The 23,599-nt window shown below is 42.5% G+C and overlaps 1 protein-coding gene across 12 annotated transcripts in view; it reads left to right on the top strand.

Annotated features, from left to right (window-relative positions):
* The window catches only part of LOC130178919 (supervillin-like), a 47,442-nt gene that overhangs the window by 15,664 nt on the left and 8,179 nt on the right, over positions 1 to 23,599 (top strand). For 4 of the 12 annotated variants that reach the window (XM_056391562.1, XM_056391556.1, XM_056391554.1 and 1 more), the window contains exons 7-30: positions 1,744 to 3,105; positions 3,580 to 3,750; positions 3,947 to 3,984; positions 4,104 to 4,168; positions 4,413 to 4,549; positions 4,805 to 4,894; positions 6,506 to 6,791; positions 7,672 to 7,737; positions 9,059 to 9,797; positions 11,651 to 12,134; positions 14,452 to 14,572; positions 16,072 to 16,128; positions 17,813 to 17,890; positions 18,465 to 18,621; positions 19,032 to 19,127; positions 19,400 to 19,480; positions 19,680 to 19,857; positions 19,986 to 20,158; positions 20,452 to 20,607; positions 20,831 to 20,967; positions 21,756 to 21,903; positions 22,031 to 22,176; positions 23,085 to 23,260; positions 23,377 to 23,524. In XM_056391562.1, the coding sequence (XP_056247537.1) occupies positions 1,744 to 3,105; positions 3,580 to 3,750; positions 3,947 to 3,984; positions 4,104 to 4,168; positions 4,413 to 4,549; positions 4,805 to 4,894; positions 6,506 to 6,791; positions 7,672 to 7,737; positions 9,059 to 9,797; positions 11,651 to 12,134; positions 14,452 to 14,572; positions 16,072 to 16,128; positions 17,813 to 17,890; positions 18,465 to 18,621; positions 19,032 to 19,127; positions 19,400 to 19,480; positions 19,680 to 19,857; positions 19,986 to 20,158; positions 20,452 to 20,607; positions 20,831 to 20,967; positions 21,756 to 21,903; positions 22,031 to 22,176; positions 23,085 to 23,260; positions 23,377 to 23,524 (5,290 nt within the window). The remainder of the gene's footprint in view (positions 1 to 1,743; positions 3,106 to 3,579; positions 3,751 to 3,946; positions 3,985 to 4,103; positions 4,169 to 4,412; positions 4,550 to 4,804; positions 4,895 to 6,505; positions 6,792 to 7,671; positions 7,738 to 9,058; positions 9,798 to 11,650; positions 12,135 to 14,451; positions 14,573 to 16,071; positions 16,129 to 17,812; positions 17,891 to 18,464; positions 18,622 to 19,031; positions 19,128 to 19,399; positions 19,481 to 19,679; positions 19,858 to 19,985; positions 20,159 to 20,451; positions 20,608 to 20,830; positions 20,968 to 21,755; positions 21,904 to 22,030; positions 22,177 to 23,084; positions 23,261 to 23,376; positions 23,525 to 23,599) is intronic. The other 8 variants (XM_056391552.1, XM_056391559.1, XM_056391555.1 and 5 more) reach the window with 8 other exon arrangements.

The following is a 23,599-nucleotide window of genomic DNA, read 5'->3' as shown; positions in this document are numbered from 1 at the left end:
TCCTTTTTGACCTCTTAAAACATGGCGTCATCTGGGCTTTATTTAGCCAAAATCAGGACCACAATATCTGCTAACTCAGCACTTTGTCCCCGAAAGACCTCACATGAGGAAGACAGAGGTACTTGACCCACTTCATGATACAACTCTACTTCCGTCACATAAGTCAGATCACACTCTGTGAACGTACCCAGAACTGACCACTTTGTCATCAGTACAATAGCCCCCAAACCACCCCACCCCACACCTCCCGCGCCTTCTTTCCTGTTAAATTAGTGTGACTGTGTGTGGCCTGGGTTTCATCAGCAGATGAGTGGTGTTAGTGAACTGGAGTTGATGGGGTGACAACATTAGTCAGCTTCAGACCCTGACCCAGTCAGTCTCAGACTCACTGACTCAGCACTTGTCAGCTGAGACTGCACTCACATCCCCCCTCCTCAGATTCTTGCCTGTTAACCCCTATGAAATTACATCTGAGTCTTGTACCCTGTCAGTGACTTTGACAATGTTGTTGTATAAGGAATGTATCTCCCCTTAAGCGCCTGCATGCATGGTCTTTAATCACCTGATATGATTTTGTGCTGAAAGGAATGTAGAGAGAAACAGATCACCCAAAATATTGGATTGACTGCAGAGTCCTGGAAGGTTTGCCATTAAAGTTTTAGGTCTTTGGGTGTACATGTATTTCTGGGCCAGACAGTGGCCCAGCTGCATAGCATAGTTGTCTTGCTGATAGCCTATGAAAGGATGAAGGTCCATGGCCCACCTTTGAGCTGTATGGACAGGTGAAATTCATAGAGGCATGGAAAATTTTTTTAGAGAGTGTAAGTAAAGCTTACTTGGTTTCATTGGTACACATAAACAACAGTTTCTCTTACATTCTCCATTTGCAAACTTAAGTAATAAGAAGTCTATAAATTTAAAGTCCATGTCTATGTATCTCAGATGAGGATATTCTGATCACTTTTTAGATGGTATAAATGTCGGTTTCATGCCACCGGCAATGACTGCCTTCATGGTCTTATCAGCTGCTAATGCTAGTATTAGTGTGTACTCATGTAGCAAGAGCACTGTTTAAGTCCTTCATGCCATGTCAGATAAAGCAGAGGCCCATCAATTATGTCTGGCTTAGTGGTCTACAATGAGATTAGAGCAACCTTTAGCTACCATAGGTCAGAAGTTGTAGATGAAAATAGTTTGGCTTACTTTTTTGGCACGGAGAGATCAGAGAGAGAGAGAGTTGTTTGAACTAAGGCTAAAATTTAAACCCAGGTCATGTTGCTATTTGACCTTCTTGCAATCCCTGTGTAGGATTTAGGTGTTCAAGTTGGTCCTGTGATAGTCTAATGCCATAAACCTTTGTGCAATATGTTTCACAATTTGCACTCGGAGCAGCCTTTGTAGATTAGATTTGTGATATAAGTTTTCTAGTGCAAATTAACTTGGGAGTATTCAAAATTTAAAATCAGTCAAATATTTTTTAGATTTGAGCTGTCTTAGTAAGCGGCCTTACCAGCCACCTAGGCAACTAGGCAATTATTATTTAGACATACTGCTCTACTCAAACTATTTAGCTGGATAGTAAAATTGTGGCTGGTCTATTCAATTATTTACTAGTCTTTGTGCCCCATGGAAAAATAAAGTTTGGTATATGTCTTTTAGATCACCTCTTTTTTGATTTGGGTTTTGAGTTCGGAAAATACCGTACTGGAATCTCAGTGACCCTTATCCATTCCTTTCCCCAAGAATCCGTGTAAGGGAACGATTGTCAAGAGATGAAACTGTCCAGAGACCCCCTGACTGGAGTCCAGACAGGCACCAGGCTCACAGACATCGTACTCAGGGGAACACTGTTCAGTATACACCACAGCACTCAGAACCCACCCAACAAAGGACTGTTCACCAGCCTCAGCCCAGCCCAGGCCAACATCCTGCCCACGGACAAACAGCATACCCTTCCTCTGCCCCTGAGTACCAACACTCTGGCCCTACAATGGACTCTCAGCCATATTTGGCCATGCCTGCCCCAGTGGCCACTGCCAAACTTCCTGGACCTCCAGAGGTACAACCACGAAGGAGAGTGAGTTCTGACCAAATCTATGCCGCCCACAAGGAGGCAAGATTAGAGGCCAGACAGGCCGTGAAGGAAGAGGCCCATACAGAGGGTCTGCTAAAGAGCAGGAAAGCTGTGTTACCCTCAGAGATCCGCCGAAGGGAAAGAAGTGTGGATGATATTCATAGGGGCCGGCATGAAGATATGGACTGGCAAAACTACAGCCCAGAACAGAGGAGGATGAGTCGAGGCGAAGAAGACTGGGATTGGGAGAGACCGAGGGAGAGGGGTAGGGAGAGGGGAAGGGAGAGAAATGTTGAGAGGATCAGAGAAAGGGGAAGAGAGCATCTCTCCAGCCATGACAGCCAAGAGGAGATGGTATTTAGATCTATGCAGTCTTCCCACTCGTCTGTACGCCAGCAGCACAGGCAGCATCAATCCTCAGAGCCTGTGTACCATCAAGAGCCCCAAATTCAGCATCAAGAGCCCCCAACGCAACAGCAGTATGAACCCAGAAGGAGACAACATAGTGCTCAAATTCAGCAGCAAGATTCTCAAAGGCAGCATCAATATGAACACTCGAGACAGCCACAAGAGCCTCAAAGGCAACAACACCCTCAAAGACAGCAGGAGTCTGAGCTCCAAAGACAAGAGCCTCCAAGTCAGCATCAAGACTTCCAGAGAAAACAAGATCCCCAACTAGAAGAAGAGTCTGAGCCTCAGAGGCGGCAGCAGCAGGATTTATCAGCGCACCAGAGGTTTGACTCGGCCGTCTACCTCCAGAAGGGCGCCTATTTGCCACAGGCCAAACACAGAGGCCTGGAGATGAGTGGAGGGCCCAAACCCAAAACACGAACCCGCTCCATGTCAGATATAGGTCTAAGCCAGCATTCTGCCATCTATCGTATGGAGAGGGCAGCAGCCAGCAGAGAGAAATCCAGGGTCGTTCCGGCTTCAGTGATGGCTAACGGCGAGATGGGCACCCTGGACACCAGGGTGTCAGTAGCACAGCTGCGACACTCTTATCTGGAGAATGCCAACCGGAAACCTGAGTTGTAGGTCCAATGGCATGGGTTCTGTGTGGCATCGCTAAATAACTGTCTAACTCTGCATTAGTGAGCTGCTGCAAACAAATAATCCAAGGATGATCCAAGAAAAGAATGTTGATAGAACATAATTCTGAGGCATGAAATGTGTCAAGATGTAGTGTCGTGATATCTGCCATTATCATGTTTATTGTAGTGTCTGCAATACTTTTTTTTTTTAGCTTAACTTACTTATGCAAGTCAGGTCTTGCAAGTTATCCTTTGGCAGTTGTCTCTTGCTGCATGTTAACATTGAGTAATGGCTGTTCACAATTGGGTTGCAGTTAGGTTGTGCTCAGTGTGTGAGGCCCTGTCCTTCTAATTTGAGTGGAGTTTCTGGTAAACTGTTAATCTACCAACCATTGTTAATATTATTTTTGTACTTGTACTTTCCCTTTTTGTTGTCTTCGTCAATCCGCCCTAATTGACCCACCACTCCAAAAGTGAGACTACTAAAGTAGATCTCTCAGCAATGGAGGTAGATCCAGCTAGCGCCAGTGATCGAGACAGGGGTGCTCGGAGGCCTCGACGCTACATCACTCCAGGAGAAAGTCGCATGTCGGAGAGGTTTAGGACCCAGCCCATCACCTCCGCAGAGCGTTTGGAGTCCGATAGGTACAGGAGAGGCTCTCTGTAGCAAACCGCAGGAGCTCTTCATGTCCTTATTTTCAATGAACAATATACTGAATTGGATGGCAGAGCATGGTTCTGGGTTGGCATTCAGATCACGATAATATCCAGTGGTTCCTCAAATTAAAAAATGTATTAATTAATTAAATGCTGACACTTGATGCATTCATGTTTTCTGCAGGTCACGTTTAAGCCCATCACAGCTGCAGGATGTCGAAGGTAAGTGCGATCTGTTGCATTCATGCACACAATATACATATTCTTTTATGAGGACCTGTCAGTGATGTTTATCCAGATGTTTAAATACAGTTGATGCCATGTAAAATCTTGTTTTTCAGTAGATGAAGAGAAGCTTGATGACAGAGCTAAGATGAGTGTGGCTGCCAAGAGGTCGCTCTTCAGGGTACATGTCCTTTTAAACAATAAAGTCATATTTGTAGATTAATAATGTTTTATTTTGATAATCTCAATACCAAAAGATCAAGTTGTGTGTAGGCTAACAACAGACACTGGTGGATGTGTGATTTCAGAAGCGTATTGACTTTTCACAGATGTTCAAATGGATATTTTTGTGTTTCTGAATATATTTCTGTCGTGGCCTCGGTCGTACCAAACAGTCCTGATGTTTTCCTGACATCTTCCTCCAGGAGCTGGAGAGGACTTCAGAGGGAGGTGTTCCCAAACCACGCTCTCGAAATGCTGCCGTAGAAAGACGTCTGAGAAGAGTTCAGGACCGATCACACACACAACCCGTCACCAACAAGGAGGTGGTCAATGCTTCAAGGTTGGTCTTATATTGTTTATATAGCTGTAGTTTGTATCATACAGTCGAGGATATACCATTGCTCTTTTTTTTTTTCTTTCTGGGATTTCCTGTTCTCTCCATTTATTTTGTCACTCATATTATTTCCTTGTCTTCTATTCCTCTCCTTTTCAACCTATTCCCTTTTTGCTGCATCTTCAGACACCTCTGTCAAAGTCTTACATTGTTAATTTCTCCTGTCTTTACCTTTACCTCTTTTTCTCCTCCACTTTAAAGTGATCCTGCCACATCGTCACAACCTGTGGGCATTCACAGTACTTATGTCCCCAACCCCACTGTAGTCAACACCAGTGTGACTAGCATCAGGTACAGCAGGGCTGAGCTGCTTTGTGTCTCTATATGTGTGCAAGTGTTGTTTACTGACTTAAATAGCATATGTCTATGCTCTTTGTACCACTGTTGGATATATGTGGTTGTATTATATCTTAACCTACACAGTGTCTCTGTTGTATGTGATTTTTAAAACCTCTACTTTTGTTTTTGGTACATTTCTCTTTGTTATTAAAAAAGCAAAGAGATACAAGATTCACAAAGAGATAGATTTGTTTAGTCTGAGTTTAATGAATCAAAGTATTTTACCAGCTGGATTTATTGACCCTAGATTTTGCAATAAAGTTAAAAACAAAGCAATCCCTTGCTTGACATTGATACATAATGACTCTACCACAAACAATATTGTTGTATGTATAATGTCATGCTCTGATGAAGACTTGAGACCAAAATGCATCAGCAGTTTGTCAGAAGCACACAAAGTTTGTTTTTGTTGTCGTTGCTGTTTTTGAGGCAGGACAAGTCTTTCCTTTTATGAGCTTAATTTCTCATTTGAACTGATTCTGAACAATGTTAATGTGCCACAGAGGCATTTTACTCCCCATCTCCCTCTCCTGGTTGCAGTGCAGATCTGTTCATCCAGCTCGCTTTACTTTGTTCTGTCTGCCCCCTTATGTGCCGCTTCTTAGCTGTGTGCACCTTATAGGGGAAGGAAGCCGGTGTTAACAATAGCTACAATAGCTGCAATAGCTACAATAGCTTATTCAGTGCTTTCCATACCCAGTTTCCAAGCATTCCTTCTTGCAGCGTTTCCCACATGCAGGTCACAAATGTCAGTGAAGAAATAGGTTACATATCTTATGGAAAGGTCAAGGGTTGAGCCAGTTAAAGCCCCCTGCATGTCTGGGTTCACGTGTCCCGCAGTTTGTTTACCAACCCGGGTTTAACTTAGCGCACTGCTGGGAGATCACCATAACCCCTGCAAACATCTGAGTGCATTATATGATTATCTGGCATATGTGCGCTGATCTACTTATGTCTCTGTTGCTGTGCTTGTAATCGGACACAGTTATCGGACTTATTTATCCGGCTGGTATCTGCATGCATGTTCAATTGTTTGATATTCAGTGGAGGAATACATTGGCTTCTGATACTTTAAAACTACATGTTTAGTTAGTATGATTCAGGTGTTTGTTTGAACAGAGACAGGTTATAGTTATCCCATTTAAAACTGAAATTTAACAACATTTTGATTAAATCTTCATTCATATAGATTCTCATTCAAAGAAGTGATAGGATATTTAAAAGTACTTAATCAGTTGGATTTTGTGTTTTATTATTGAAATAGAGAGATCCAAAGATATAATCTACTATTTAATTTTAGACACTATATACTCTTATAGAATTAAGATACTTCATATTTTATATTTTAAATACTTGAAAATTCTATATCCAACTTTCAGGATGCAGGGAAGGTGATGGAAGATGGAAGATTCTTATTTTGATCTTTTATCACTAGTAAAAACACTTGACATTTATTGCTGTGTTTTGCTGACAGCCTAGTCTAAACGAGTTTTTAAAGTGGATATTATATATAAGACTGACACCCATTGCACACCCCGTGACATCCCCCTGTCACTCCCTCAGTATTCAGGCCTCCTCCCAGCCGGGCTCAGCAGTGCAGGAGCAGGAGACCAAGGAACACCAGAAACCAGCTCAAGCTCCCAGTGCTGGGGTGGAAGGAGATGGCCTGGAACATGTCCTAGACGAGCCCGACCTGTCCACCCTCAGCTTGGCTGAGAAGATGGCTCTCTTCAACCGCCTCGCTCATCCTACAGGAAAGACCACTGAAGGCACCCGAGGGGACACCCGCCAGCGCAGGGCCAATGCCCGTTTTCAGACCCAGCCCATCACTCAAGGAGAGGTGGAGCAGGTACAAAAGTTTTACATCATGTAACATTTCTTTTGAAGAAAACTGTAGCATTCTATAAACAGGTGCAATAAAATGTGAGCAATACATGTGAAAGCAAATTAAGACAAGCATAGTTCTACATTTTCCTACAGAGGATAAACAGTTAGTTATGATAAAGGGAAAAGGCCTAGTATTAGAAAGGCAGGTCACTAGATATAGAGGAGTGAGGAGCAGACATCTGTGAGATTCTTAAATCAATCATTTCATGCAGAGAAGCCATTAAATGTGCAAAAGCCATCATAAATGAATAGAAATCATTGAAACTACATCTAAGCATTACTTGGATGTAAGATTCTCTCAAAAAGCCCGGCAGCTCCAGACAGCTCACTTCCAGGTCACTTACACTCAGTACAGTGAGTGTTTTGCAGTGTACCAGTTTCCATTGATGCTTTGTGGATGGATGACATGGATCTCTGCCCAGCTGGATGACTCTAGATATTACCAGATGAACAGAGGACACCGAGTTTATCTTTCTTTTGCCTTTTAATGCAGTGGCGTCCAGATGTCAAAAAATGACTAACAATTCACATAAGGGAGGTCACAAATACTGACTGTGTAAAACATCGCCTGATATGTCACTACCGAGCAGAGATGTACTGTCCTCTGTGCAGAAATTGTACTTGCATCCCACAATTCCATATTCTTTAATTCCCTTCACTGATGCTGCGTGTATTGCACAAATAAAACATGAATTAAAATTTGTTTCTGAGCTGCTCTATATGGACTCAAACCCGAGCATGTGGTCCTAAGACACACACCATCAGATACTGCATAGAAGGCTCACCTCACCTCCACCATATTCTCAGCTGTGAATCACAGTCAATCACTGCTGTCCACACAGGAAGCTGAACCACCCGTAACCTGTGCAGCGCCGAACCACAACTTAGAGGCCAATCAGGGAGAACATGTAAGACCCCTGCTGCCTGTACAGAGTTTGTGATTGGTTTTATTGATTGAGCGCGTTAATGTTTGATATAACTGGTCTCTATGGTGACCAGTCTCCGTATGGCAGTGGATGCTTACAGCAGCTTTTAACGTTGAGCTTAATAATGTTCATTAATACAATCGAGTGTGTATTTTAAGTTTGAAAATGACTGTTGAACTGTGAAGTTTCAGATGTATATTTTGCAATGCGACATTGATTTAAAGTTTAGGGCGCTTTGTTTGTTTTCTGCAGCTCATTTTTGTAACGGTAGCTGTTTCTGTGACATGCTTGTTCGTTGCTTAACAAGCATGGTCTATTTGACTGCAAATGGTGCATGCTACTTTATTCAGGCCTCTGCTGAACCTGAATAAACTAGCAAAAAAAAAATGCTTACGAAGGGAATGAGTATGTGGATGAATCTGGCCTTGATGTGTGAGGCTCAATACAAGACCTTGAATCACAATAAAAAATCAGTCGAGAATAGCCTGGTGTGGAGTTTGAGCATCTTACAGACAGCTGCATATTGCAAACCTTTTGGTTGTTGCAACTACCACTGTTCACCATAACGTTACTACACACACTGGAATGCACTAACATAGATGCAAATAGTGATACAGCTGTTGTGTTTTTCTGGCCTTTAAGGCTGTTTTACAGCTAAGTAAGTTTGAATAAACAATATATAAATGATTAAACAATAAGTCCCTCAGCTTTGCCGTCATAAAGACATTCAATGTTGTCTGAAAGCACCAAAAGTCACTTTCACTGCCACATTATCAGTACAGTGATATTTTATTATTTTATTATGTGATCATATAAGTATCATCCAGCTCTATCTTATACTTAGGTACACTTGCTCAGGGGTACATCAACATTAGTAATGTCATTTTTTCCTCATCCAGACATCTCTGCTGCAACTTAATTCCACTGGGAATTTCATACATTATAAGATGCTTTTGTGATATGGTGATATTTTTTAGGAATGTAGGAATGAACTGTTTTGTCCAGCAGGTTTGAATGATTCAGTTGTGTTAAAGTCTGTTCTTCCAGCTGCCATTTTGTGAATGACAGATATGCTTCATGAGCAAACCTGAGCTACTCAAATGTTTTCCCTAATTTGCTTTGATTGATGCTTCCCTAGGTTTCTTTCTAACGTCCTCTAACATCCATGTATATTTTATTTATTCATAACTTTCCTGCCTGAGCCTTATTTAATCTATCGCTCCTCCATATCAACCCCTTTGGCTTTTCTGTTGTGATTCTATCCGTCCTGACTTTTCTGACATGACTCCTGCTGTTCCTGCAGCTGAGAAACGGAGGCGAGATCAAACTGGAGCCCTTGTCAGCATCCCTGGTTAGATCTGTGGCAGCAGTCACCTCCCAAGCGTCTGTCACCAAGGTAACCATGACACCAGGCAGCAGCGGTGTTGGCGATGATGACGATCTCCATCCAGGGAAGTCCACCGCCATCCCCTACATCCCTGCCCAACAACAGGCTTCCAGCACCGCAAGCAGCCACCAGGAGAGGGCGCTGAGGTATTTCTCCATGACCCAGAGCGGAGACCCAGGCCACCCTGAGCCTGAGCTCAACTCCTCCCCTCTCCTCTCTGAGAGCCGAGGGAGAGCGGGGGCTCCTCCTGCTCCCACCTCCTCCACTGGTCGCAGACAGCAGGGGGAGGCCGTGGAGGAGGGCTGGAGAGAGCAGCAGCAGGAGGAGGAGGTTAGGGGGAGACAGCAGGGAGGAGCCACAGAAGAGAGCCAAGGCGGCAGCATTAAGGGGAAGCCGCACTCCCCCGACAGGGACAGGGACGGCCGGCAGCAGCATCCCCAGCCTCAGCACTCTGCTGAGCCATCTTTGTGGAGGGGCGAGTCAGAGCCCCTGCCCAGCTGGAGAGCTGCAGACAGAGATTCCCAGGAGAGCAGAGGGAGAGCAGAGGGAGGAGGAAGAGGAAGAGGAGGCTACCTGAAAGAGGCTGCAGCAGCTCACAGCTCATCCACACAGGAGAAGGAGAGGAGCAGCGGCCGGAACCAAGCAGGCATCTCAGGTAGGAGGCTACTCTGATGACTTACACAGAGCAGACATGGACGAGAGTCGGGAAAAGGGGAAAGAAATGAAATGAAATGAAAGGAATAACTGAGGGCACAGAGAGGGGTGTGAAAATGAAAACAGAGAGGACCAAAAAAAAAGAAGAAATAGAAAGGGAGTGACAAAAAAAAAAAAGAGGAAGCAATGTCTAGGGAAGGGGCTCTCATTATCCTCATTGTCTTATGCAGCATGCTCCCACGCATGATTGCTTTCTGCCAACTGCACACACACTTGTCCCAGCTGGGGGTATTTGATTTGGCTCATACAGAAAGAGAGAGAGTGTCTGTGTGAAGGAGAGAGAGAGAGAGAGAGACGTCTGAGGCTGAATCTAATTACCATATTTTTCCATGCATTTGCCTCGTGGCTCCCTTTGTCTAGAAGGAGGATGCCCTTTCCTGACATGCCGTTTGTCGGCTAACAGACCCCAAAGATTTTCAGATCGAAACTGTGTGCGCTCACTGTCACGGCCTTAAAAGGGGCTGTGGTCCCCTTGCACCAGATTACGCCTGTGGGTTAGCTGTGCACATACTACAGTGTAATGGACCTGACCTGTTTTTATGTACTAATGCAGATCGTGTCCAGGGGTGGTCTTTTCCCATGCATGCACACAAACATTGCACAGAGAGATGAAAGCACTCAGTGAGAGAGTGCAGAACAATTGGCCGGCACTTATATGAAGCAGGTAGAGGACAGAAAGGACACAATGGAAGCCTTGTCTGCGGGCTGTACTCTTATTTAGTTCTGCATGGATAGATCTTAACTAAAGTTTAGTCTATTATACTACAGTATCATGAGGTTAGGAGGACTTGCACTGATTTACACTAATTCCCTGGGGGACTTATCACTACATGCCTGACACCAACCTCGACCCTGACCTTAACAAAAGACAAGTCTAACGTCTAGTAGCTTTTTCTTGTGGGGAGATTTTTGTCCCAAATAGGAGGAGGCTCTCCACAATGTGGACAGATGGACAGGTTTTTGTCCACATCATGTAATTAATACACTGACACCTTAGCAGCATACACAGCAGACTTTGTATGGCTTTAATTTAATTTTTCCCTTCAAACCTACTGCACATGTGGGTGCATGTATTTAAGGGATGAGTACTGGTTACACAGGGGATTTCAGTAATTTAATATGGATCTGTGTACATTTGTTTGACGTGCACATGCATGTTTATGTCTCCAGACACCCATACTATATGATTACGGTCATAATGGTCTGTTTTTGTCAGCATGGTGGTATATACAAGGTCCAGAATGACGATATATGGATATATTAGCTGATTAGTCATAAAAACTTTGTCTGTGTCTATCTGTCATTGCGTTTTAAAATTCTAATTGTCGATGCATTAAAAGATGCTGCAACTCTGCAGAACAGATACCTGTCTCTCAAAAGCATCATGTAGAAATGCCACTGTGTGTTGTCAGAAAGCTTAATTTAGAGGACAAATAATACATTAAAATGGATGCAATGGAAAGAATAATTTCGTTCAACTCTGAAATCTCAAACTGACTAAAGGAGACAAACTGTTTCCTGTAAGATATTATCTCAAGTTCAGCCTGCTGCAGGAAGATTTCAAAGCTGCTCTGCACCCATGTTACACCCACATCGGGTCTTTTCAGAACTAGTTATTAGTTGCTTTACTGAATAAAAGATCAATTTTGACACTTCATTCTGATTCTAAGCATTAAAAAAACCACATACTAATATTGTGGGTGTCAAATGATAATACATAGCTTATTTTGACCAGTTAAAGTTAATCTCAGACATTGTAACTACATGATTGTATACTGTATCCTTTTCTTTCAGAGTTGCTGGATCATCCTGCTCCACTGAGGCCACTAATCGCTAAAGTGTCATCCAGGACAGTGTCTCACGTGTCAAGCAGCCAGCAGCAAACCGTCATCCAGCCTCCTCAAACTCTTCCTAAACCATCATCCTTCATCACGCCCCAGCCGTTCTCACAGCCCTCCCAGCCCCCACCCACATGTCCGAAACCTTTCACCCAGTCCCCTCAAACCCAGCCCAAACCTCAGGGATTCGTCCAGCCTCTTCCTAAGCCTTACCCACAGACAGCCCCCCAGCCTCAGCCCAAACCTCAGGTGCCTCCACAGACACCACCCAAACCCCAGTCCTTCCCCCAGGCCCTGGTCAAGTCCCAGTCCCTGCCCCTGGACCACAGCGAGGACTTCAGCAGGGACAGTGTCCATTCTGGAGATCTGCTGTCCCCCACAGAGTCTGGAGACCAACTGTCTGACGGCATGTCCAGCAAACAGATGTCTATCAAGGAGAGGTGAGTGGTGAAGTTTTGAAAGTGATAGACTGTATTAAAACAAATTGTATTAATTTGTTTTTTTAATATATATTTTTTAATTAATTTGGGTACTTTTCTAACTACATACGGTAGAGTATGACAGTGTTTGTGAGGGAATTACATAAAATAAAAGCTCAATAAAAAGAATTACAACAAAGGTACTTGTCAGGTCAAATGGTGACACTCTTAATGCTGTGTGACCAGCACTGACTCGGTGGTCAAAGGATTAAGGCTGAGCTGTACCAGCCCTGGTTCGCTTCCAAACCAGGAAATCTGCTGCATTTCAATCCCCATCTCTTTCTCCCCTCATTTCCTGTCATCTCTCTAAAGTCAGCTATAATAAACACTGAGTTACAAAGGTCAATAATTAGCTGCCTAAAACACTGATTCAGCATCATTTAAAAGTTAAATAAATCAGTTGAAATAGTCCCAAAAACTAAAACACACTTGCATCTTGTGGTGTGTTTTGCATTTCTGCACCCATTCTGTCTGGTTGTATACTTTTTCCTCCTTTATTATTTTATTGACCAAATGTGGACAGTGTAACAAATCTCCATCACAGCTGTACCTTCTGTGCAATACAGTAGCAGAAGTATAGTCCATAATTAAAAAATGAATGTCAAGTTTTTGAGTCTGTCAGGAATAAAGGAGCAAATGCAGGGGTTGTAATTTTGTTCAGATGTGCAGACACTATCCGAGGCGAGAAAGACATTGTGGGAGAAACAGAGGCATCATTTTTTGCAGCAATAAACATAACTTACTGAATTCTCAATATATCAAAGTACAATGCGACCAAAAGACATGTTAATGCTTTAACGGTCTCTATGAGATGCTGCACAAAACTTGCCCATCTGACATAAAAATATCATCAAACTGAACATGAGGAAACATGAGCAAATATCAGAACGATTAAGTCTGCACGCTGAGATCTCCAAGTGCAAAAACTGTTAACTACAGTATAACCACAAATACTCCTCGTTAAACCAGTACTGTCTCTATCATTATCTCTATCAGAAAACTCTCAGTCTGCTGTAAATTCTCAAGTTAAAGCTGGTACTCAAACAGTAACTGGGTCTCTAATTTTAGCCGCTTCAGAACAGCATGAGTAAAAAAATAGGCTGGTCTCCAATAAAGGCTCCATTAAACTTAAAGCCTGGCAAAGTTGCAAGAAGTGTTCAACCTTGATTCCGTTCACAAATCCGTTCAGTGCCCCAGACAAGGTGAAAACTGAGATGTCAGCAAAGATCAGACACCGACAGAGATTTTCTGCCGGCTGGTTCAAAAGCCAGCGTCTCATAAATTTACAGTGTCTGACAGAATCAGGCAGGAGTCTCTGTCAGCCCGTCCTCGCAGTATACACATGTAGGTTTCCCGTTTTTGAAGGTGAGAGATTTTCATTTTTGGCATCATTGTGTGTCTCCTCGCAGCCAGCACAGTGCTGTGTGGACCGGAGAAATCCTCTGGGATTTAGCAGATTCCTCCTAATGCCCTCGTTTCTGCCCTGTCCGCACTCAAACAGCCGAGATGATGACATACTTTCTTTTACCCCTCAGCCCTCCGTTATGAGCGCTCCTCGTGCAGTCTTTGGAGGCCTTTTTCAACAGTCACGTTTGCTGGCTGCAGAGCAGAAATCTGACCTGGTTTTTCACCCTTGAAGGGTTTTTTTTTTCTTTTTTCTTCTTATGACCTTGATGGAAATAATGGAAATGATAATGCTACCAACTTCAGCCACTTATTGATTTTTATTAACAGATCGATCACAACAACTGTCACTGAGCCGGTCACTGGGCAATTCAAGAGGTCCAACCCATCACAACAAACCACTGTTTAAGCACAAAATTAACAATTAATTGTGACATTTATTTTGCATGATGATGGTGTCTTTCTCTTTCTATATTACTGCTTCAAAATATGATTAGCTTTAAACACTTGACAATAGATTTGACCTCTGTTAAGCTTCATCCTTGAACTTACCTTGACCAGAGATATTTCCAGTGCAAGAAATTGTCTTTAAATAGAGAAAAGCTTCTCAGCTGATGCACAGTTTGTTCTTGGAACTGGTTGCACTCATTTTTCAGAATACTGTTGGTTTACTCTAGACTTACATAACATAAGCTGATAGCTTTTTGAAAACACTTTCTATAGCATGAGTGTTGTGGGGAAGAATACATTTCACCGGACAGAATTTCAAACGAACTACAATCAAGAACAGGACGCATATAACAGATATGGTAATAGGGTTGTTGTTCTTTCAGATCATGTCAGCTTACCCTGAAAAATGTTTGTCTTGCATCAGAGTGGCACTGCTGAAGAAGAGTGGTGAGGAGGACTGGAGGAACAGGATCAACAAGAAACAGGAAGTGGTTACTGAGCAGCAGGCTCAGCTATGGGAGACAGAGCAGACCTGCCATAAGAAGGTCAGTCTCTCCGCACTGCACTGTTGATAACAGACACGTTTAATCTCATTCATGTCCTCCACAATAACCACGAGTTTAGCCAGTCACACACACTTTTCATTCACATTAACATTGTTTTGCGGCACATACTTTGGGTATCATTTAAGAACACATTCATTTATGACAAGTATATAACGATTTTTATCAGCAACATCTGTTAGTGCCAACAGCATCAGTATTAATTCTGTCTTCATAAAAAAATAAAATGTGCTGTCCCTAGTTCGCCCCTCTCATTTTATCACTGTTTTTATATTTGATAAAATCCGAACCAGTTCTACAAACTGAGATTAACTGTGTGCATGACTTTGTCTCAATTATTCTGACTGGGTTGTTGCTCTCCCCCTTTTTTGAAGCACAGGTGTGCACGGTGCTGAGGCTCCGCAGTACCACCTGTCTCCCCGAGCAAACTGTCCTGGTTTCTATATCACTGTAAACAAAACTATGTTTGCTCATGAATATGAATTTTCCCCTAAATTTCACCTGTTACATCTGCAGCCTAGTTATGATTGCAATACAAATTCAAGGTTACAACTTCTAACAGTTATTTATGATTTCACTCCTAAATGATTGAATTGGACTTTTCTTATAGCTGTTCGTTTGTGTTGCTCACTCTCATGGACGTCGTTGTAAAGCTTCAGTTTTTTTAAATCTCTGCAGTAGTGCTGGTGATTCCTATATTAACATAACCAGTATTTACCAGTACCTTTATTTTCCTTCCTGTTTCTAATTTACCCTGTACTATTAAGTGTGCCTGCCACAGCTGGGGCTTGTGTTATAAGGTTTTTATGTCCCTAGAACAGGCATATATTTTTCACAAATATTACGCTGTCTGGTATTATGGTTGAGCAGAGTAAACACCAGTGCCACATTTCATCCCCCATCCTTCATGGTTGCCATGCCAGCTCCTGTCCTCTGCTCTTTTAGTTAAGTGCTCCTTTCATTTCCCCATTTAGTCCATCTGTTGTTTGAGCCCAGTCGTCCAGATCCCTGCAGCGTCCAGCCCTCATAGACTGTAAACAAAAAAACATATGGGCCAGGCTGCTAGTAGAATTAGCAGTGTTTAGCACTGGGAATGAAATTTTTTTCTCTTACAAGATCAGATCTGGGCAGGCTTCAGGCTAAGTTTCACTTAAACCTCCAGAGATAAAGACTTGAAAGCATATTCGACAGAAGGAAATGATTCAAGGATCTCTTATATGTGTTTATATGAGTCAGTATTAGTTTAAACAGCAGTTTGAATGAAATTTATAAGCTTAAAGAACGTCTGATTTCAGGATTTAGGTTTCTTTTTTCCCTGCAGCTCATCTACTTCACATTAGTATTCTGTAGGGCGAAACTGCCTGCTTAAACCCTGGATGGTAATCCTCCAGGCAGTCTCACCCCTAAATCCATTAAAGCAACAATGGCTGCCGGGCCCCCCCCCCCTTGACCAAGTACTTCCCCTGTTTTTAACCCCTCAGGAGGAAGGGGTGGTCGTTCAAGACTACTCTGCTGTGTCTGTGTCTGAACAGCTGTGGGTAAGACCTGTTGGCAGCCGCACACCAACCCTAAACCAATCAGCTTCTTGTGGGACCTGTGTTGTCCAATCACAGTTATGTTTGGATGCTGTGTGAGGCTGTTTGCTTCTTGTGAATCTTTTGGCCGCTCCTCACTTGCAGCCTGTAGCGCTGCTCTCTGAAGCAGCAGGATGGTAGTTGGGAAATGGCTGATGCTGGAACTTTTCTAAGCTTTCTTTCTCTTTTGCTGATTCTGTCTTAAAGGAGCATTAAATAATCGATTTACATCAAATTAGAAATGTTTAGAGACAGTTAAATCTAAATCAGTATTTTTCTGCCTTCCACATAATCATTCTGAGTTTAAACTCCAGTCCAATTGCTTGGATTCAAGTAACTCCAGACATTGTGCCACCTGGAACATTGACACAAACTTTCATAGTCAATATAAACTTTAAATGCCTTGTAGTAGTGACCAAGGAGGGTCTGTAACATTCTGGCAAAAGACATTATGCTGTAATTTTCTGGCATTTTCACAGTTAAAGAAAGAAATTACAGTTTCATAAAAGAACAAATACTCAAGAAAAGCATATTAATCAAAAGTGTCTTCAAGTTTAAAAAGAACAGTTTCCAAAACTAAGCATGCAGACCGGAAAGTACGTTTGTGACAGAGGCATCCTGCCAAGTCACAGAGTCGCTGCTTTGTTACACTACAGTGCAGATCCGAGGGGTCATGAAATAATGAACAAATTAGAAAAGGCCAAAACATTTTTTTCTTACTCATAATATTATGTTAATTTTTTTAGGACATGTATCGTTTATTTCTAACATACTGGATCATTTTAAATTTTGAGGCTTTCTAAAAATGATTCAATTTAAAGTCTGTTCTCCTGATCTTCAGACATACAGACATGAGTTTGTCTCATTTACCTCGGAGCCAGTTGCGGTCTAAAAACCTTAAGCAAATGTGATGTGGAAACTTGAAACCTGAGGACAGACTTTTCACTGAACCAGGATGTGGTCAGTAGCTACATTTTTGACATGAACACTCTTCTCATATTTATAGATAATAGATTTTGTCAATGAGAGAGAAGGACTTTTATAATTATAAAACATTGAACTAGTTAATAAAAAAAACAAACAAGCGTATTCTGTCTGGAGGGGCTTTTTAAACAGTGTAAGAAGGTAAAATAAATAACTCACTTAAATCATTTTAAGACCAACTATTACTTAATGCACCTCTAAGTTTAAGCTGTGTTTTCTCTGCACCTGAGACACAATGGCTTTTGCATTTTGCTGCTTTATTACTAACTAAAACTGTTAATCTAAGTGGCTATTAATGATTTTAAATTCCTTTATAATTATTTTTCTTTTATTCAAGCGGGCAATTGTTTTCTTTTGAAAAGCTTTTGTAGTTTCTTAAAGATACAGCAACAAATGTATATATTTGTTGTGCATGTGTGTTTCAAAAACATAATAAATGATAAAGTTAAGTTTATTTTGCACCTAAATTGTTGTTTACAGAGCTGTTGGATTAGCTCTAGAAGTTGAAGGACAGCGAGTTGCGTTCCCAGTTTCTGGCCCTGGACTTCCCTCCTTTGCATCCGTCCCTTATCTTCCATCATCTGCATGTTTGTTGATTTTCCTTCCATTTCCTCCTTTCCTTTCCCTTTTTTTCCACTTATCCATCCACCTCTACATCCTCCAGGAACCTGTCTTCTCTTCCACCTTTTCTCCTCCTATCTCACTTGGCCAAAAGTGTCAGTATATTGACCATCCCAGCCAGGTAAGGATATGCGCCTGACACGCTCGAATGGGCTGCATGTACCAGAGTTTTATCTTTCTTGCTCGGTTTTGCAGCTCCTCGTGTGAAGGCCGCTTTCTGAGTCGTTAAGATTGATTTAATTTCTACAGCATGAGTACAATTCAGTGTACACCCATCACTTCTACTGTGGAATAGAGAAGATTATATAGTCTAGGAAGGGCATGCACCTAGCACGCTTGACTGCATCGAATCTTTTTAGGTCTGCTTGGTTTGATACTGTTACTACATGAATAATTGCTCCAGAGGGAACAGAGGAGTCACATGAAGTTATAGTGAAGCCGTGTCAGAAGTAGATGTAGCTCTTTAAGTGTTATATGGTAGATGCATTGGTGTTTGGAAGCTTCTGGATCCATGATCTACTTTTAGGTTTAATATAGCTCTTAAACCTGTTAAATAAACACCAATTTGACTGAAATGAAAGCCGACAGTCAGCGTCATTGTGCACGGTTCCAGGCTTTGCATGGAAGACTTGAAACTTTAAGTTAATAATCACTGATAATTTGATTATTTGTCTGATTTCCTGGTGTCTGTGCAGAAGATGGGAGAGGAGATTGAGGCTCAGATGACTCAGATGACCATTGAGGAGAGGAAACAGATGATTTCGACTCGTGAGGATGCCTGGAAGACAAAGGGCAGAGGAGCAGCTAATGACTCGACCCAGTACACAGTGGCTGCACGTATGGTCAAGAAAGGTCAGCGAACAAACCTGCTGTTATCTACCGATCCTCACTGAGGTGTAGAGCATTTGAAAATGCCACTGGGTATGATTTATCTGAAAAAATACACCTATTTTTTCATAGTGAATCAGAAGGTGGGCTACGACAGAAAATCCTATAATCCCTATTCCCTATATATACAGTAAACTTAACCTAAATATTAGACGGCTAATGTAGCATCAGATGTTTTTGTCTTTTCTGTCAAACTGAATTGAATTGAATTGTCAAACTTTGCAATGCAACATGACTGGTGCCACTGTAAATTGAAATATACTATGTTAGATGTATGATAACAAATGAAATATTAAATACTGGTGTAGAATGGGATTTATCTCTCCTTATCTCTCCACAGTGTCAGATATTTTGTCCCGTCTGTGTGTCCGCAGGCCTGGCAGCCTCCTCCTCAGTTATCAGTCCCATCCTGTCACCAGTCTCCACCAAACTCAAGAGCAGCACGCCCGCTGTCAGCAAACCACAAGAGGGTGAGAGAGATCAGCAAGTCCTGTGTCATCACTGCCGCCTCAGCTGAGAAAAATCCCACGGATTTAAAGATGCTTTACTTTACCCATTTGTTGTTTCTCCTCAAACAGGAGTGCAGTCATACAAACTGACCTTAAGATCTACCCAGATGTGAACAGTACTTTTACTTTTAGGCTTATAACTTGCACAATACTTATGTAAAGATAGATATAGCCAGCGAGTCACAAAAAAAACCCCCAAAAAAACACCATTGTAAAATTTAATTCATTTGCAGAAATTGAGGCTCGGCCGGACATGGAATCAGATAAGAAGCTGGACAAGTTGGAGAGCTTCTTGGGACGTCTGAATAGCAAAGGTACGTCCTTCCATCTTTACTTTAAGCTCATCAAGTGATATTTTCTGTCATGGTCACCTGTAGTAGACCTCTAAAGAGTGTGTAACACTTTCAGTTTGCTGAGCATTAAGTTCCATTCATTGGCCTGTTTCCTTTGTGTGTATTGATTTTCTTATTGCATTAGGACCTAATGTCTCTCCTGTTCTCCTCTCTTGATCAGTGGCAGGTCTGCAGGAAACCACCTTAACAGTGACTGAGAAGGCAGTGAAGGAAGTGATGAAGCTGGATGACGAAATCTTCTCCAAGTTTTACCGACGCGTTGCTGAATTTCCACGCATGCCCACCAGGATCGAGATCAGTGAGGACTTCGACACCATCTTCGGCTCTCAGGGTCCCAAGTAAGAAAACGGAAAACCCTGGTTACAATGGAGGACAACATATGACACATCTCGACTTTATAGATTGGATTGATGTGGGGCTGGAAAGCCAGTCTTTTGCTCATACACCTGGTTGTCACGCTCACTAGGTTAACTTCAGCCATGGTGCAGCACAAGCGCTCGGTGCGTCCGTCCAGGAACGTCCAGTCGTCCAGAAACCCTCTGAAGATGCTGGCTGCGAGAAAGGACATCAGACACGAGTACATAGAGCAGAGACTTAATGTGGCACAGCTGGAGAGCAAGAGGATGAAGGCTGAGAAGAGTGAGTGCAAGGATGACGCTGTGTGTTTATGTATGAGACAGAAACAGTCTGATACAGAGTACGAATTACATAACAAAATCTCAGTGGAAAATATGAAACATTATTGTCGTATACATACATATATATCCATCTCCACCTCTTTGTTTATTATTATTACAGCACTAATTTGAGCTTCATATTGCAGCAGTGTAGGGATCTTGGTACTTTAAAGTTTAATGAAGCATATGTTTGTTTGTTTTTCTACCTCCCTGTAGATCTGTATTCTTGTAAAACTGTATACTCTCTTGTTCCAGTGACTAAAACCTCAGAGTACTCTGAGGCTGCTCTGGCTGGCCTGGCCAGTAAAGAAAACTTCAGCAGCGTGAGTCTGCGCAGCGTCAACATCGCAGAGCAGACGTCCAACAACAGCGCCGTGCCGTATAAGAATCTCATGCTGATGCAGATCAAAGGTAAAATCTCCCATAAATCCTGCTGCCATCGTTTGAGGCTCATTTCACAGCCAATATCTTTGTATATGTATTTGTATTTTTTCAGCTGTTATCCATGTTGTGTTTGTGTTTTCACACATAGAAAGAAATAGAATAGAATTGAAAAATGCTGTGTTGCCTGAACATGATTTCTTGAGCGTATGACCTTTTGACAAACTTGATGAATAAATTTAATTCTTTCCAGGTCGCCGTCACGTTCAGACCAGATTAGTGGAACCCAGAGCGTCCTCACTCAACAGTGGAGACTGTTTCCTGTTGGTCACTCAAGAGCACTGCTTCGTCTGGATGGGAGAGTTCTCAAATGTGATCGAGAAGGCCAAGGTGAGGACTGTACCTGCGTTATGACAGACTGTGCCCGTTATTCAGATTTTTATACAGCCACGGCAGTATCTCGAGAAGTAATCGAGAATCCCTTCAAATCTGGCACAAACATCCACTTGAACTAAAGGATGAACTGATTAGATTTTGGTGGTCAAAGGTCAAGGTCAGTGTGACTGCATAAAACACTTTTTAACTCAAGATTTCACTCAGCAATTATTTGACAAAATTTTACACAAATGGTTAATATTTTCTATGACTCTGGATAAACAGGGATGTAGCCTGAAACTTGTCTGAGTGGCGAAGGCAGACAACCGCGAGGGGGTAATTCTAGTTGATTTTGAAGCCGAGCATCAAGTAATATTGGCATTTGGACAAAGATGATTCATTGATGATTCTGCCTCTCACTTCCATTCCCTGCACACACACAAACATACACTGGCACATATGCCCATCTGCACTCCCCATCAAACACGTGCTTCCTGGCTAGTGTTCAGTTCTTCCATTTTTCCCCAAAGGAGCTCTGTCCAGACACTTTTTAATAAACATTTGTTTTTCTATGCTGCCCCCTCGTCCAGTGCTCTTTGCTCATATTATTATGATTTTATGTACAAAAAGCCCAACAACAGCCAGTCAAGGCTCTTCACTGCAGCCTTGTTTAGTCAAAATGTGAAGCAGGATTCCTGGATTAATCAAGAAAAGTCAGTTTTCTCTATTGTTTACATAAAAGCACTTCATCTGTATCTGTTAGCATCGAGGCTGAAGAACAGATTTTTGTTTCTTGCCTGTAGGCCATAGATCTGGCCACCTACATCCAGACGAAGAAGGACATGGGCTGCAGGGCAAACCAGGTGCAGACCATCGAGGAAGGGGTTAACCCACAGGGCGCAGACATCCAGCAGTTCTGGACGATCCTAGGAGGACAGACGGCTTACCAACGTAAGAAACGAGCAAAGTTTGAAGCCGTTCTTCTCAAAACTGCCTATACACATTTTCAGTGGTCTTTCTTCTCGGTGCTATTGGACTACTTCAGACATTTATCTGGCTTATTCTAATTGTGCCATAGCTGCTGGTCCACCAGAGGACGATGAGCAGTTTGAGAATGCCATCGTGGAAACCAACTGTATCTTCAGACTGGTGGATGACAAACTGGTTCCTGATGATGATGAGTGGGGGAAGGTCCCTCACAACTCTCTGCTGGCGTCCAAAGAGGTCAGTGGGACGTGATGTTTGTTCATCAAAGCCTCCTTACAACCTTTTTCATTCTGGGTCTCATGTTTCAGCAGTAAAGATGTGCTGTAAGTCTTTTCAGCCTGCTGGATCAGATTCATATTTTTTTTAAGTGAGGAAGAGTGCTGCCTTTTCACTGACACTGCTCCTCTTTTCTGGACTGGTCAGAGAAGAAGCCGCTTTCCTGTTTTTCTCTTTTCTGTATCCCCACTAGACCAGAATGCAATGCAGCAACTTGTCACTATTAAAATTGACCATCATTCACGCAGTATTATTCTCTCAGTCTCATTTAAGAGTACGTGATGGTGGATTTTTTCTTTAAGGTACCAACCTATGAATATTAACGCATTTCAGGCTGTTTCAGAGGAGCTCTGTGCTTCGAGCTGGTTTTAATTTGTTGCTTAGCAACAGCAGGTGCTGTGGACGAGTACCTCCTACATCCATCTGTGCACTGCTTCTGCTGAAAAAATGAAATGGGTTCAGAAGACAGGGGCTAAGACCGGGAGTCCACTGCTGTTAGTGTCTAAATAACATATAAATGATGGAGTATCACTGTCCTACTCCTCACTCTACAAAGTTGGTGTACAGAATATTATATTATATACTTGTTTTTTGTTTTTATGTCATTTGTGTTTAGCACACATTTTCAGGATATATTTGTATTTTTAAATGTTTTACATTTTAATTTAATGATTTATAAACTCCATATGGTATAACATGTAGTGTACTGTAGATGGGTCTTGCTTTAAAAACTAGAATAAATCTGTGTATAAATGAACATTGTCCGCATGCACCGTCTATGAGCTTTATTAAAGATTAAACAGACGTTCAGTGTTAGTTAACTGGACATTGTTTGCCATTGTTTTTGTTGTTGTCCGTGTGTGCTGCAGGTGTTGGTGTTTGACTTCGGCAGTGAGGTGTACGTGTGGCACGGTAAGGAGGTGACTCTGGCCCAGAGGAAGGTGGCCTTCCAGCTCGCCAAACACCTCTGGAACGGGACGTTTGACTACACCTGCTGTGACATTAACCCACTGGACCCTGGAGGCTGCAACACACTCATCCCCAGGTGAGAATAAACACATGCACTTTAAAGCTCTCTGATTTAGCATAGCATAGACTGGCAGAATGTTAAATAATGGTTTCTCCTCTTCCTCGTGCCTGTGTGTGTTTAACTTTCCGCAGGAAGGGCCAGGGCCGTCCCGATTGGGCGATATTTGGCAGGCTGACAGAGCACAACGAGACCATCTTGTTCAAGGAGAAGTTCGTGGACTGGATCGAAGCAAAGCCGCTGACACCAAAGGAAGGCGGCGAGCTCGTACCTGAGCAGAAGGTGCAAATCCAGATAATTACATTCATTACACAGGTCACACACATCAGACTCTTCATATGTTTTCTCCATCTTTCC

This window comes from Seriola aureovittata, chromosome 12 (assembly GCF_021018895.1).
Source record: "Seriola aureovittata isolate HTS-2021-v1 ecotype China chromosome 12, ASM2101889v1, whole genome shotgun sequence".
Lineage (NCBI taxonomy): Eukaryota > Metazoa > Chordata > Actinopteri > Carangiformes > Carangidae > Seriola > Seriola aureovittata.
This window is presented reverse-complemented; position numbering and strand designations above follow the sequence as displayed.